The sequence below is a fragment of the Zophobas morio genome, unplaced genomic scaffold (assembly GCF_036711695.1).
Source record: "Zophobas morio isolate AGI-343-1 ecotype UQ-CSIRO unplaced genomic scaffold, CSIRO_AGI_Zmor_V1 ptg000044l, whole genome shotgun sequence".
In the NCBI taxonomy this organism is placed as follows: Eukaryota; Metazoa; Arthropoda; class Insecta; order Coleoptera; family Tenebrionidae; genus Zophobas; species Zophobas morio.
In genome coordinates, this window is record NW_026972149.1 from 6352969 (window position 1) to 6369853 (window position 16885).

General features: G+C 35.7%; 1 protein-coding gene across 1 annotated transcript in view; it reads right to left on the reverse strand.

Moving 5' to 3' along the window:
- Positions 1–6477: 6477 nt before the first annotated feature.
- Positions 6478–16885, reverse strand: part of LOC135141916 (uncharacterized) — a 265878-nt gene continuing 255470 nt past the window's right edge. Inside the window, exon 8 of the mRNA XM_064073505.1 lies at positions 6478–7266. Coding sequence (XP_063929575.1) covers positions 7160–7266 — 107 coding nt within the window. The 3' untranslated portion in view covers positions 6478–7159. The remainder of the gene's footprint in view (positions 7267–16885) is intronic.

Genomic DNA, 16885 nt, shown 5'->3' on the forward strand with positions numbered 1-16885 from the left:
GTAAATGTAATTGACAAAATGAAAATGAAAGGAATAACAGCGACAACTTTCATATTTCTTCTTATTTTGGGGAATAATGTGTTATAGTTCGTCGCAATTGCAGTAATTCCATTTCGAGTAGGCCATGAATTTGGACAAGTTTTTACTCGACGGACCTGACCTGACCTGCTGTCACGTGATCAATTGCAACCAATTTTAGACCGTATTACCTGTATTCAGAGACTGTCAAACTTGAAAGGTTCAGCTTCTTAACCTTTAAATACTTCCGTATTTCACCTTCTTTCGTTTAATTAACTGCCCCACCTACACTTTTTCTTCACGACGAACGATTTGTCTTCCAAACAGAAAACAAACAAGGCACTAATTGCACAATTTCACCATTGTTCTTCGCCAAAAATTAATAACGCCAGTTATTTTCATTAAAGTAATCATCCAAAGCGGCAAACAAGGCGATATGACAAGGTCTTAATCCACCAAACGTCAGAACTGACAGCCCCCGCTGCTGTGTCGCCATCTAGGTGACGCTTCATCTGGACCCAAAATGACTACGCTCTTAATCATTATAAATGTCAAAAGTCGGTCTACCATGCAAAATCCGTTAAATGTTCTCATGAAATGATTGACAATGTGTTTGTTTATTTTTCTTGTACGTAAACACAATTTATGAATGACTCTAAAATCAGAACTTGTTTGTTTATTTAAAAATCATTACAAACCAGATTAGGCTATTTTTTGTGTAACATAAAAAATAATACCCTTGTTTTATATTTATGTTTTCATGTTGCGTAAAATTTATACAGACTAAATTTATGGTTACCTTTTAATGATAATAAGCCACAAACTCGTTTGGTCTAATTTCGCTTTTTTGAGTAAGGTTTCATGTTTTGTCTAGCTACTCTTTTAGAATTAAGAATGAAATGACGGCTGCTATTTCACTACGTTGACAACACAACGTAGGTCCTTCGTTGTATGTGTAGCTCAGTGTTAACATAGATGAATCGTTATACTTACCTGTTAGATCTGCAGTGCTATTTTCGTAGTTCCGCTGTACAATAGGTACAAAAAATCAATACGGTAAAGTGATGTATTACAGGCAATTGTTGGTCTGCAGAACAAATTGCCACCTATCACAGTGAATTAGTTTTGATGAAACGCCGAATTTAAAGTGTCGAAACATTGTAGCAACAAGCTGAACGTTCACGTTAAGCTGTTTAAATTCCACTTTCTTGTCGTGAAGAAAGAACGTCTTACTCAATTTGCTCTAAGCACAACTGTATCGTAAACGTCAAAAGTGAGGTTATGTTTTGACAAAGTTAATTTAAGAGAGCACGCTTTATTATCGCTACCGCTTACGTAGAGAAGTTGTGTGCGCGGTAGCGTCATGATTAAATCGGGATGTGGGATAAGAAATAAATAAAACACGAATACGTCATATACTTTATTTATAAAACAACAAACAGTGTCTATACATATTATGTGTTTATATGTTTTATATACATAATAATCACATTATGTGTAACATTGATCCAACATTATTTACAGAAAAACGAGCGAACAAACGTATAGATTATATGAAAGGGATGATGTGTAATGTGTAATATCTGACATTTTGAGCAAAATACAATTTGTTGATGAATTACTGCTACACCGATCAAATATTACCGTTAAGTGGGTCACCGTTAAAATATGTGTCACTTTTCCGTACTCAGCTGTGTTTCGCGTTTTCCAAAGAGAAATTCTGGAGAAATAAAAGACAATAATTGGATTATCGTGAGAGCAGTCCGGATTGACGTTGTGATCATTCAACAGCTACTTAATTTAGGCATTTTATTTGTTGACATTTCCCTGAAGTGTTGACGGTTTTAACTTCGTTACATATTTATATACTTTTCTATAACACCCGCGCAAGAATTCCACTTAAATCGCATACCGTGAGAAATCGACGACTTTTTCCGCATCCTATCATTCGACGCTCGCCTGCGACGTCTGCGAGCCCGCAGATCGGCAGATTGACTCTATCTGTTAACCGTCAACGAAGAATTCCTTGCCTATTCTTCACTTGTAAATAAATAACGTTCAAACAGGAAGGGAGACGGACCACTTACGTAAAACGTCTCAACTGAGACCATTTTGGGTACAGTTTCACATAAAACAGGCAAACATAAATCGCATGAAAGTTAATACATTGTGCACGGGCTGAAATAAGCGCTTTACGCAACGGGTGAGGTTATGTCACGTCCCGCGAGTCCGCGAACCGATTTTTGTGGTTTTTTAAGAGAAGTCGTTCGTTACTGTGCTGTCGTAATTAAAACAAGTTAATGTTTATGATACAGATAAAAGAAATTGCTTGTTTCGGATGTAAAACATAAATGGACCACTTTCACCGTAGATATTTTGGGTGCATTTTTACATCTGTGCATTTGTGGATGGAGTTCTTGTTCAGTGGGCGTAACTACATTTCCTTAAATTTGACGTTAAATTGAAAACTACTTAAGTCTAAGTCTCTGATGACATTTTAATATAAAAATACACCCTAAAGATACTTGGTCCATTGTAAATAAAATCGAGAGTGGTTGCGTAGTGTCTGGGTAAATGTGTGTGTTATAGCGTGTCACACGAGTACGTCGGAATCAAATAGGGTTTTGTGAACGATGATTTTGTGCGATCGGATAAAAACGTTGATGTATTCGAACTTCAAACGGTGGCTCGTTCTTGAGGACATGCATTGTTTTACAATGTTTTATCAGATTCATACGAATGAAGAGACAAAAGAAGAGCGATAAATGATTTATGAATTAGATTTGGATGTTGGCTAACAATGTCCGTAAAAATTCTAGCCTAGTGTTGGGTGAATTGATCAAAGCTTAGCCTTCTGTAGCAGCTGTTAAATCAGATCACGCGCCATTTAGCAGACATTCATCACGAATCAGGGTAAGCAACGTTAGTCCAACCCGGCTGTATCGCGTACAGAAGTGGTCATGACATGTACAGAATATGTGTTTATTTACAACTTTCCATAAAAGTTAATTCTGTTGATATAACGGGAAGTATGTTCCTGGAAACTTAGTTGGAGTAAGTGATTCCGGCGACTTTAATTCTCCTTATATTAACAGAACTTTGCCTTCTCTTCTTAAGTCGGCCAGCACCAAGTTTACCCATATATGTATATATATTTCTATATTTTACATTCAAATCTGAAAGATATTCTCTGATAAATATTGACATGCCTACATTTATACAAAATGTAAAAATCACAATCGCAATTTTGAATACTAATATTTCTTTGAAACTATCAACTAATAAATCTCTTTATGTTGATCTACAACGAGTTAGAAAATATTTTATACAAGGGTGGGTAGATATAAGAGAGCTCGTAGCGACTACAGAAGGAGCTCTTTTTCGAGATGATAGTTTGGTTTGTGAGAACAATAAGAAGTCTGATTACGAGCCGCAGTCTCAACTAGTGTTTTAATTGTTGGGTAAAGAAGAATAATCGTGGACAATCTAACTTGGTGGAACAAGGGAAAGCTCTCAGCTGCTCTGACACAGCTGCACATTGGGTTGCCTACATTCGAGAGTCGCACGCAAACCTAGAAATTTTAAACCGATCATGAAACTATTTATCCACTTCACAGCAAAAGACGCAACAATGCAATATCGGTGAACCCCAACGTTTCGAACCCGAGCACCTTAATTCCGTTGATTAGCCGACCCCGTCGTGTCGAAATTATACAAAGGGCTCCTTCTTAAGTCAAGTCACTATTCTATTACGGTTAATACAGAATTGGAACAAACTATGTTGCGAACTAAGCATCCAATATTGATTCTCTGTAATGTTACTATTCCAAAATCGTATGGGAGTATTTGCCGATAGATTTGCTTAGAATACGAGAACAAGACGATTTCGACATCGTGCCGTGATGTAAGCGCTGCCAGTTATGTAAATTACGGCGATCGCTTTCAATATTAACGAATTTTAGTTTTCGGTTGCGCAAAACATCAAAACAAATTCAATTTTCAGTCCTGCAGACCGCAAACCTACGTTCAATCCGCGAGCTTTTACTGAAACGATCCACATAAAATATAAACAATGCGATGCTGTTATGAATTCTATTTTAGAGAGAGTTTTAATTTGGCTTCCTGAATTATTGTTTGCTGGAATAACGGTGTCATTATTTCTTGCATCTATTAATACTGCACAACGATATTAAACGATAATTGTGGTGACAGAAGTGTTCAAGTATTCATCATTAATGTCAGACAAATTTATTCAATCGGGTAAACAAATGGCGTCCCGGGAGGTATTTCAAAACAAATTTAACACACACAGAATTAAAATATATATCAGCAAAACAGAGCATTCAAATATTTTAAATTCAAACTTAAGGCGATCCAAAATTCGTCAAAATAGACGGCTGTTACGTTTGAGAAATATAGATCGTATTGACATGCGTTGGTGTTTTGTGGGTTTATTGACAGTACACTAAGAGCAAGTAAATAATGTTAGTAATGTTAGAACAGGAAATGTAGCGTTTGTTGTATCTGCTATACTACAGTACAAAAATAGACCACTTAGTTGAAACTGCGTTAAAATATTAATTAGTTCTTGTACATACGATTTTAGTAACTAAATCTCCACCTACTTTGAATAATCTGCTCACAGCAGAAATCTAAACCTTGAAATGTGAGTGTTTTAGATACTAATAAAAAATCTATTCTTTCAGGGTTAGCCAAATTTGGAACAACCTATCTTTGGTCTTCTCATTTAGTCTGAAGATCCCCTTGAGGCATGAAGTGACCAAGGGGCCCCCATAGGGAAAACTATGACGAAGAATGTACAACCCTCTCGAGTCCAACTACACCTTAAGCCAACCCCAGGATCTGTCTACGCACCCATATATAGGTCGTAGTGGTAAACTTTTTCCATGATCGTGCTCGCTAACCGGTCCGAACCCAATTAGATAGGACAGAGAGACGGGGCATCAGTATATCACTCCACCGAACCAACTGAAACATGCATTTGCACATTCCAGATTTAAGTTGGGACTGGCCTGCGTAATCGTTACTCACGATCAGGTAAACTTCACCATTACACCTTATATGACCTTCCTTTATGGGACATCGCTACTAATCTTTTTATTTTTAAGATGAGGATTAGACGGACAATGGTCCCCTAGCAACCGCATACTGACTTGGAATGGCCTGAATATTACTGCAAGTCAAGGACCGGTAATTCTTTTTCATCAAATCCCGGATTGGTGCCAAAGACATTTATCATGACTTAACCTAACCTATTTGGTTTTGTTGTTGTTCCTTCACTTCCTCAGGGACGATTTTTGTTACTACCTGATGGAATTAACCTAACCTTACTTGACCTCACCTGGCATAGCCTCACTTTAGCTGCCCCAACATGACTTAACCTATCCGGTATGAGAGGTCATGTATTACTGTTAACCACATACACGGGAAAAGCTAATTTTACTTTTAAAAGGTGGAATTTTAGTTACTGAAATCTGTGTTTAGTCTATCCAGTAGTCTATGTTGTGGTTAGTAGATTGCGTAGGTGCTTTTTTACCGCTTAAATCAGACTCGCCAAATGTGAATAAAAATGAACGAAACTAAAACAAGTCACAAATCAAACATTCCAGCTAAATGCAATCAGTCTAGTCAACACTAGGGAACAATCACGAGGTATATATTTACCAAAAATAAATAACGTATAGTGTTTGTAGCCATAAATACGAGTTGGAAAATATTTGCTTTATCTCGGAAGTGTAAATTGTGTCGTGAATCATAACGTACGCGACGATTACAACCAAACGGAAGCAAACACTTTTAAAACTCCTTCGAAAACATAAAATCCATAAACAAGCTAAGACCGGAGTCAGGTGTGATTAGGAATATTTTTCGGCTATTTATTTTACTTTATTTTCAGATAAGCGTTGAAGATGTGCGGGCGATTTTAAAGTACTTCTAAAAGAAAAAGTAAGAGGCTTTAAAATTTAATCTTCACATGATTCATTCATTCTCGGTTAAAGTGGCCGGCTCCCATACATTTTAATTCAGTTGGATCTTTTGAGCGTATGAGTTTCTCGTAAACGTTGCTTTGTTTGAGATTTTCTGTCGCCAGAAAAGAGTGTTTTTGTTGAAATTTTGTGTACAATATTGGATACAAAAGTCGCGACATGTTAGACATACACAGGTTTATATACAGTTGGTCAGGAGCCCAATTACACATCCATTTTGATATTTCTTAAATTACATACTAATGAAGAAAGCATGACAGCTTACAATTAAAATTATATTACGCCAACTATAATGTACAAAAAGGACCCCTGTAAATGTTTTTTTTTTAATTAAGTACAAGATCTTCCAGTCTTCAGAATACTGAGTATCTATCTTGGTTCTGTTTTGACTTAACCTTAAACGTTAAGAAACGAAAGATCTTGTTCAAGTTGAAACTGAAAAGAGAGTTACTTTTGTAATTAAAATACACACAGTAAGTTACTTTATCACATGATTTTGTTGTTCAATACATATTTTTAAGCACTAGCTCGCGCAAATGTTCGTAAGCTTCTCACTGTCTTTGGTTTGATTAAGTCGAATATATTGTATATGTATTTATATAAATAGGTATTTCATAGATTAATGTAAGTTTTGTGATTACAACATCCACTGGTTCAAAAGTCATCCACATAATAGTTTACTAGGAAGGTAGAAGGGTAACCTTTTAGAAATCAACATAGAATCGGGTGAAAAAAGACATCAGTTTATGCGCAACGTAACTATGTGGAAAACGAATTAGTTTATTTACGGTTGACTAAAAGGTTACCCGGTGGCTCGGTATTCGCAGTAGAGCAATACCGAGATCAAACACACGAAACGTTGGAATGTTAAGTAAAATCGTTATTACTTGTGTCCCGAATTCGAGTACGGAAATAATTACTTAAGTGAAATTTGGCTGTAAAGTATCACCGACTGAAACCGACACAAGCTGACTACTCCCATGAGGTAACAGTTACAGTAAGTTGGTCCATCGCGGCACCTTGATATGATAGTATAATTAGGTATACAGTTATTGTACGGGTCAATGGGTCACCCCTTGAATCACCTGCACTGTGGTTTAATTAAAAGTGTTGCACCAATAAGGAAACGGGGGTCACCTCTGGTACGCCAATAACCATCCAGCCAATAGGAGTATCAACGTGGGAGAGATTAGTCCCGAAGGGGCTGCATTGCCGTGGTGGACAGCCGCCGGAAGCTCACCTGCAAACATTAAATGTAACCGGTTAATGTAACATCACTGAATTAATTAACCACACAACCTTTCTCAAAATCGTCTTAGGTCGCCCGCTAAATTTAATACAACTCACGAAATTTAGCAACAAGAGGTTGGCTCCGCTTCACTTTTTCCTACATCGATCCATTATCTAAAGTATTCGATTTCCATACAAAACAAACTCGAGTTAATAATAATACTCTAATCGAAAACTGTGACTGACGTTTAAGACATTCCCTTTACTCTACGAGCTCGAACGAAAAAAAATTACATTGTGTGTTGTTGTCACAGCGTTTCACGGATTTTGTTAAATTTTTTTTGTAAACTGACGTCATCTTTAAAAATCTCGCTATACAGTTCAAATTTTTTATGGATTAAGTTCTCTTCGGATATTAGGTCCCTTTTCGTGGATCCGTGGAAGACGCGAAAGGATGGAAGTTATCCGTTTTCATGGATAATCTTGTTTGAGAACTTTCAGTCACACCCTAGATAGTAATTTCACATTGTAGCTATACGCAGCTTTCTCAATCAAGGTGGAAGCGACCGGGTAGTGTTGAGGTTCAAGCGCAAGCACGCAAGGATTACTTCTCGGGTCGCAGATCAGTCTTTAGGACTGTTTTAAAAGGGTAGTTGTGATTGACGCCCACCACCAGACCAATTAGCACAGGTGACAAACAAACTAATTTATAAGATAGACGCGGTACTTCAGTGGGTCTCACGTCGGGAAGAGAAGCGGTTGATTTCGGGACATCCATTTTTCGGTGAAATCTTGGGATTATCTGGGAGAATAAAACGTACCTAAAGTGAAGAAGTGTGGTAAGAATGGTACCTCAAAGCGGTCCCTTTTGTTGATTTGCCAAAGGTTAAGATAAAGAGTCAGTGGATAGCCTTGGGCTCGCATGACGGGCCCAAATTAGAGACTGGTTTTCCAGACACGGGCATTGTGGAAGGAATCTTAAAATAGGTCTTCAGGACACCAAGGTAACAAAAGCAGACCCGACTTAACCTGACCTGAACCTGCTTGACCTGGCTGGGTGGTTTGGACATTTACATTGTTAAACGATTTGACAGTTAGACGGGAAACATCTCATTAAGTGTGTCCAGAGGAAATAACCCTAATTTCAAGTGTCACTGGGTGGGAATGTGTACATATGACTGGGGTGTCCGACGGTCTAACGATGGAATATATTAGTGACCCTAGGTGATATATTTAGTTTCTATTATAGATTTGTATCGTCATTTCTTTGTGCTTTTAGAAGTCAAGCGGGTCTTGACCCTGGTTTTACGTTTTTGTTTTTTTTGTAAAACGTTTTCATATTTGTAGGTGCCTTGTTGCCTCTACTACGCCCCGGCGTACGGTTCTTGTTTTGGTCGTAAATCCATTCGATAAAAGGCGACGATGTGATAATTGTTTTTCAAATAGATTTTCTTGGTGTTGAAGGTAAACAAAAGGAGATCTCAAATGTTTTTATTTTGTAATAAAGTGGATGTGACAATATTTACGGAGAGCGTTTTATAAAAAGAATTTTTGTTGAAAGAAGGTTTGCTGTTTTATGGATGATGTCCGATCGTTACAAATGGTAAAAGTATTCGTCAGCGTTTTCTTGATCGATTGTGGGGTGTGGCATTTACAAAGTGAATATGTAATCGATACACGTTTTAAAACTTGCTTTGTATAAGACCGTATAGAGGACGGAGTTATTGATCGATTGGGCGGTTTGGGTTTTAGTTTTGAACGGGGATTTTTTGTTTTTGGTTTTAAATGAAATTCAATGTAAGATTTCATTGACGGATGCCAGGATTCACCGTTTTAATTAATATTTATGTCTCCATTTACAGTTCAGTTATCTCTGGGTCAGATGGAATTTGTGGGCTATCATTCGGGCAAATTGCCAAAAAGCCTGTGTAAGAAATGTTGAGAGAATAGATGGAAAGATGGAGCTCCAGATAAAGCTCGGAGGTTTAGTGCGCTACAGCGCATAATGACTAATTATTCTATGTAAGTCTTAATTCTGGAGAAACTGAAAGGTGTTGTCATTGTGCAGGTGGCACGTCGACGCAGTAAAGTCGTAATCGGAGTAACTCAACAACCGCTCATTGCGTTAATAACTCAAGGGAAATTTCTTATTAATTTTCTACACTATACTTATATACGTCAGTTCAAACTATCTAAGCTCCCAGAAATCCAATAACTTCGTAGAATTTATAACTTGGATAATTATTAACAGAAACATGCCGCTTGTGGCCAAGACAATAATTACTATGCGTTAATTTATTGAGATTATTGAAACGATTTATTTCCAATTGTCAATATTTGTTGTGTTTCGGGAAAACTCCGCAGCATTAATTCTAATGAAATATTGCACCATAAATAGCTTTACGTGTCATATTCGATGAAGAATTTACATCTACCGTTATAATGGAAAAATTAATTTTGTCACTCTGTATCAATTTATTATTTTCAGCTTGAATTCATTAGCGTACTTACTAAATTTGATATGACGTAAATCGATGAAGCTCTCAACCCACAGACGGGATTGCTAATTACATCACTGTTAACCAAAAGTCACTGCTATACCACATTCCAATAACAAGCTACACTCGTCACGTTAAAACATTATAAATTTAAATTATAGGCGAGACCCCAAATACCCTAGGCTTAGTCACTACAAATTGGGTAAACACGCTAATTCACCATAAAACGAAGATAACTTAACTTCAACGATTTACACAATTGCCACTCCACTTTTCGATTATTATGTGTAGAAACTGTTATTGCTTGTTAAATACTATTTCATTTCTGAAGTTTTTACGATAATAGCGTGATGTTTTGTGGGTAATTAGGTCGTAAACAACACAAAATTGACTAAGTAAAAAATACCTTGTTATTTACGTACAATATTCTTTGCCTTTGAAGCACCATAACTACACCATATATCCATAATTTTTTTTATAATTCGTTCAAATCAGCTTTTTCACGATAATGTCAATACGAAATCAGCTTTAATCATCAAATTAAATAAACCGCCAGAATTTACATCAACAAGCACTTTTAAAAATTCATGGATTATTAATAAACGGAATTGCTGAAGCGCATTTTTGCTCAATTTCATTATTATTTTAAAGATTACCTAAACGCACTTTTTTTCTTACACTGTGTTTCATTGTTAATAAACGTTATAATATGGATATATAATGTAACACTAGTTGGGCTAAAAAATTGAAGTGTTTCATTTCACCTGAAGCATGAAATAGTTGAATATGAGTAGATATATAATCCTCGACTAGAAACTCCGTCTAGACAAACATATAATTAATTGCAATTCTTGCGGTTTCATTGTTACGATATGTCATCGCACTTCGCCAACAAGCTTGGCGTCACCAAGATAAACGAAAGCTCAGATTAACTTGCAAAACTTCGACGAAGCCACAAATTTATCAACCCGGCTAAAATGAACCTCACCTGTCTTAATATTTTTGTAAAATTTCGTAGCTCTTTTTTATGAAATTTTCTCCATATTTTACGAACGCGCAATTTACTTTAATATTTTTCCTGAGTTGTGAATAACTCTTTCAAAATTTCAATTTACGACCGAGTATTTACACTCACATTCATAATAGCTTGTCGGTTTATTAAAACTAGTGGCAGTGCCGTTAATTTTGTACTTTAGGGTCGCTTGATTCAGTGCGGGGCAACCTTTAGTTCTAGAAACGGCCCGTCGGCAAGTTTCTCCTTGGGAGAGTAAACTGCTAATAAATTTTACCCCGTAGGTACATGTGAATCCTAGCGTGCAGCTCATATTCGAAATATAATATACAAGCGTATGAGAAAAGCTTTGAACGTATTTTCTTTTGTAATTTTGAAATTGGCGCGGCGTTTGATGATTGACAGACCGAACGATTGGTGTGGTACTTGTTACGTCAGCGGTTTTTTGGAGGGGGCGCGTATTAAATTAGTTTTATTTCGGTGGTTTTGTTTGATTTGTATTAGATTTGAAGTTTTTTGAGTCGGTAAAAGCCGGTTCGGTTGTGGTGGGCTGAATAAGCGACGCAGAGCGGCTATCTTGTAAAGTTCATCATTTAACGGGACGGCATGTATAATTTGTGTAATTAGAGCAATTAGAATCCGAATGGTAAGGCCGCAGCAGCCACATGAATATCGTATAATAAAACCGATTTACTCTCTGCAATTTGTGATGCTAATTATAACAAAACAATTTGAAATATGCGGATATAAATCACAAGAGGACCTGATTGGTATTTAATTATAATGAAAGCTTAATCGATATCTAAATATACAATGACCATTGTTTTAGTCTTTATTCACTCCCTTATGAGCAATTTTGAGGTTGAATTGTCTGCTCGAATCGCTCGATAACTACACACGCACCGCACACGTTCAAACAGAAATAATTCGAAAAGCCCACCATTAATAAAAGTGTTTAAGCTTTTTGTCTACTTTAATCCATTCCGCGGTGTTATCTTTTATTCAAAAAAATCTGATACGTCAGAGGAGACTGACAAAATACCTACATCAAGTCCACCGCTGACAGATGGGGGTAAAAAATATAAACATATTCGTTTCTCTACATGAGCCACACTGGCTTTGTTATTTTACAAGCCGCTCTTGCGTTGGCCTCTGATGTCCCCATCCTGTTTTACAATACAAAGATTTCGTCCTCCGCAAATGGATCGTCGAAAAAATTAAACATTTAACCGCGTCCTCGGCGTCAATAAATTTCCACGGGATAGATATATCAAACATTTTTGATTAAATCTGGAAACGGCGATAAATAAATCTTTTTTAAAGCGGTTTGTTATTTATGACATCCAAAGGAGATCTTCCGAAGAATTTTATTATCGAGAATTTATGCTTTATCTAACATATGTAAGAAAAAGTGTGACGTGCGTAATTCCTATTGCATTTTAATGTAGATCCTCTCTTGGATATCGCACGGATGTCGTTCGGAATTTGATAAAATACCCCGAATGATAAAACCGCACACCGGCCGTCTTTTACTAGTGTAACAGCTGTCAAAAATCACTCACTGTTTTTAAGCTGTCAAACATAAAATTTAACCTTGTTTTTTCTGTTACTGTTTTTAAATGACGTCGTTAATTTTTTGCTTGATTTAGTACACACTAAGTGTTTCCTAAAACTCCACAAAATTTACATCAGCTGTTTGTGAAATAACGAAGGAACATATAAATATGGCATTCGTAAACATGAATTCAGGAATTTCTGATCACGTGTACGACAGGGGTCATAAATAAAGTTACAGAAATTCACACGAGATAAAACCAAAGCTTTACACAATACAAATCTAGTTTTTGATTTAAAAGAGGTGTGTTTTGATGTATCAGTTTTTCAGGTCACGGTAAGCCTTTCGAAGATATTTGGTCGTATCACTTCGAACAAGGTCGATATGATAACTATGATTATGTCAAAATTAAACCCAACACCGTTTTCCTACAAACATGAAGTTATTAAAAGCAATTCAATTTGTTTAATTATTGTCAAATTAAAAATATGAAAAATCATTTTTGCAATCTCATCGTGACGTACGATGATGTCATTGACACGTGAGCTGCCTGAGTAAAGGTGACGTTCTTCGGTCCTTTGTGTTCAATTTAGATTTCGGTCTGGTGGCAGCAACATCGTCTCGCCGTTTTGGTGTAAAAGTAGGGCGTTTTCGCAAATTTATAATTCATTATTAATAAATATTATTGAAAACGTGTTGTGTTGGTGCTGTGAATACGAACAAAAATTGATATTTTTCCAAAACGGACCGAAAACGGGGTAAGTACGATTTGAGATTTAGTTTATCGGGTTCCGTGATTGGTTTACTCGACAATGTTTAAATTTTTGGAAAATTTTCGAGTTTTCGGCTATGACGGTAATTTTTCCCGTTTGCCGTGGCCGTGAAAAGTTACAATTTCTTGTCAACCTTTTAAATTTATTGCTAGTGATATATGTATAAAATCCATTTGTGTTGTAACTTTTCATTAATTTTTTAAATCTATAAGTGCTAGTTGGAAGAACATAGAATCGTTTCCGAAGGAAAACGAAGTAAAAATACACGTTTTGCGACCAAAGGACGGAAAAGCAATTTCATATAAATCATTGGTGCGGTTGTTGACATCTTTGCTTTTTAAATTTACGATTTTTTATCTTATTAGTAAAATTAAATCGTACAAACGCTGCTTATAAATTATCATGACGTAATTAAACAATATTTAAACATATATAGTTAATATTATTTATAATATTTAAATGCGATAGACATTAATATGTCATAATTAAACCGAAAAGCATTTTCCTACAAGCCCGAAATTATTAAAAACAAATCAATTTGTTTAAACATTGTTAAATTAACCCCGAAAATGTGCAATTTTCCTTCCAAAATATGAAAAATAATTTTTGCAATCTCATCGTGACGTACGATCACGTCACTGTCACGGGAACTACCTGTGCAAAGGTGACAATTTTCGGTCCTTTGTGTTCAGTTTAGATTTTGGTCTAGTGGCAGCAACATCGGAGCTCCGTTTCGGCTTAAAAGTGGCACGTATTCGCGAATTTCTAATTTATTGTTAATAAATATTTGTGAAAATGTTTTGCGTTAGTGCTGTGAACACGAACAAAATGGATATTTTTCCGAAAAGTCCGGAAAACTGGGTGAGTACGATTTCAGTTTTAATTTCTTTGGGTTCCGTGATTCATTTACTCAACAAAGTTTAAATTTTGGGGAAATTTTTTAAACGATTGGAGCTGGACAGTCAAAACGGGCGGTTTTTGCCCCAACTGGAATTTTCCCGTTTTCGGCTTAATTTTTTCCGTTGGTCCCGGCGGTGTAAAAGTTACACTTTCTTTTCAATTTTCTAATTTATTGGTAGTGATATACTTATAAAAACATTCGTGTTGTAAATTATCGATAACTTTACGTCTCTGAAGGAAAATAAAGTGAAAATACACGCTTTACGGAAAGCCAATTTTTCGAGAAAAGACGAAAAAGTGAGTTCATAAAAATCATTGGTGCCGTTGTTGACATTTTTGGTTTTTAAATTTACGATTTTTAATCTTATTAGTGAAATCAAATCGTACAAACGCTTCTTATAAATTATCACAACGTAATTAAACAATATTTAAATATATATAATATTTAAATATGATAAACATTAACATATCGTAATTAAACCGAAGCGCGTTTTGTTACAAGCTCCAAAATTACTAAAAACAAATCCATTTGTTTAAACATTGTTAAATTAACCCCTAGAATGTGCAATTTTCCTTCCAAAATATGAAAAATAATTTTTGAAATCTCATCGTGACGTACGATCACGTCACTGTCACGTGAGCTATCTGTGCAAAGGTGACAATTTTCGGTCCTTTGTGTTCAGTTTAGATTTTGGTCTAGTGGCAGCAACATCGGAGCTCCGTTTCGGCTTAAAAGTGGTACGTATTCGCGAATTTCTAATTTATTGTTAATAAATATTAGTGAAAATGTTTTGCGTTAGTGCGCTGAACACGAACGAAAATGGATATTTTTCCGAAAAGTGCGGAAAAGTTGGTGAGTACGATTTCAGATTTAATTTCTTTGGGCCCCGTGATTCATTTACTCGACAATGTTTAAATTTTGGGGAAATTTTTTAAACGGTTGAAGCTGGACAGTTAAAACGGGTAGTTTTTCCCCCAACTGGAATTTTCTCGTTTTCGGTTGTGACCATAATTTTTCCCGTTTGTCACGGCGGTGTAAAAGCTACAATTTCTTGTCAATATTTTTAATTTATTGCTAGTGATACATGTATAAAATCCATTTGGGTTGTAACTTTTCATTAATTTTTTAAATCTATAAGTGCTAGTTGGAAGAACATGGAATCGTTTTAATAATAAATCGTACACACGCTGCTTATAAATAATTACGTAGTAATTAAACAATATTTGAACGTAGTTAATATTATTTATAATATTTAAATATGATAAACATTAATATATCGTAATTAAACCGAAACGAGTTTTCCTACAAGCCCGAAATTATTAAAAACAAATCAATTTGTTTAAAAATTGTTAAATTAACCCCGAAAATATGCAATTTCCTGGCTAAATATGAAAAATAATTTTGCAATTTCATCGAGATGTACAATGACGTCACCGTCACGTGAGCTACCTGTGCAAAGGTGACGTTTTTCGGTGCTTTGTGTTCAGTTCAGATTTCGGTCTGATGCGTCGTTTTGGCGTAAAAGAAGGCGTTTTCGCGAATTTCTAATTTATTATTAATAAATATTAGGGAAAATGTGTTGCGTTAGAGAACACGAACGAAAATGAATATTTTTCCAAAAAGGATCGAAAACAGAGTAAGTACGATTTGAATTTTAATTTATCGGGTTCCGTGATTGCTTTACTCTACAATGTTTATATTTTGGGAAAATTTTTTAAACCATTGAAGTTTGCCAGTCAAAGCAGGTGGCTTTTCCGCTAACTGGAATTTTCTCGTTTTCGGCTGTGATGGTAATTTTTCCCGTTCGTCTCGACCGTGTAAAATTGCGATTTCCTGTGATTTAGTGGTAGTGATAAATACACTCGTATTGCGATTTTTTGTTGATTTTTAAATCTATTTGTGACAGTTGTTAAACACTTACACTCTGTACGGAAGGCCAATTTTCCCAGAAATGTCTGAAATGCAAGTTCGTATGAATCAGGCGGTGCTGGTATTGACGTTGTTGGTTTTTACATTTTCGGTTTTTAAGTTCATTAGTGAAATCAATACGTACAAACGCTGCTATAAATTATCATGAGATAATTAAACAAGATTAATATTATTTATACTGCTTAAATTCGTTTTAATATGTCATAATTAAACCGAAAACCGTTTTTGGAAGAACATGAAGTTATTAAAATCAATTCAATATGTTTAAATGTTGCTGAACTAGCTCCGAAAATGTGCAATTTCCCGGACAAAATATGAAAAATACTTTAAGCAATCTTATCGTGACATACGATGACGTCACTGTCACGTGAGCTACTTGAGCAAAGGTCACGTTATTCGGATCTTTGTGTTCAGGTGTGATTTCGGTCTGCTGGCGGCAACATCGGCGTCTGCTTGGGTATTAATTTTGCAACTGTATTGTATCTGCATCTGTATCTGTATCATTGCATGTGATGTATTGTATATTGTATTTCTATTGTGGTGAACTTCGCGTGGGTCTTTAGTGCCAGTAAAGTTGCGCAAAATTCATGAAATTGGCTCGTTGGTGGTCAACGTGGAGTGTTGGAGGGGGACTTTTGTAACTGAAGCACTTACGCAGTTAAATACGGTAAGTATTAAGATGTTATAATTAAAATGAAAACCATGAAGTTATTAAAAACAATTCAGTTTGTCTAAAAGTCGGTAAATTAACACCGCTAACCAAATTTTTTTTAAAAGATCATTAAAATAAATTTAGTTCTTTTGACAGTCTTAGTTGGCACATATGCAAGTCACAGTCGAGCTCCGACAAATGCCAAGTTTGACGTTAAATAAAAAACAATACGATTTATGTTCTCGTTTTCACAACTTTGGTCAACTTCGGTTGCATAGTGCAAGAGATCGTCAAAGAAATAGCAACAGA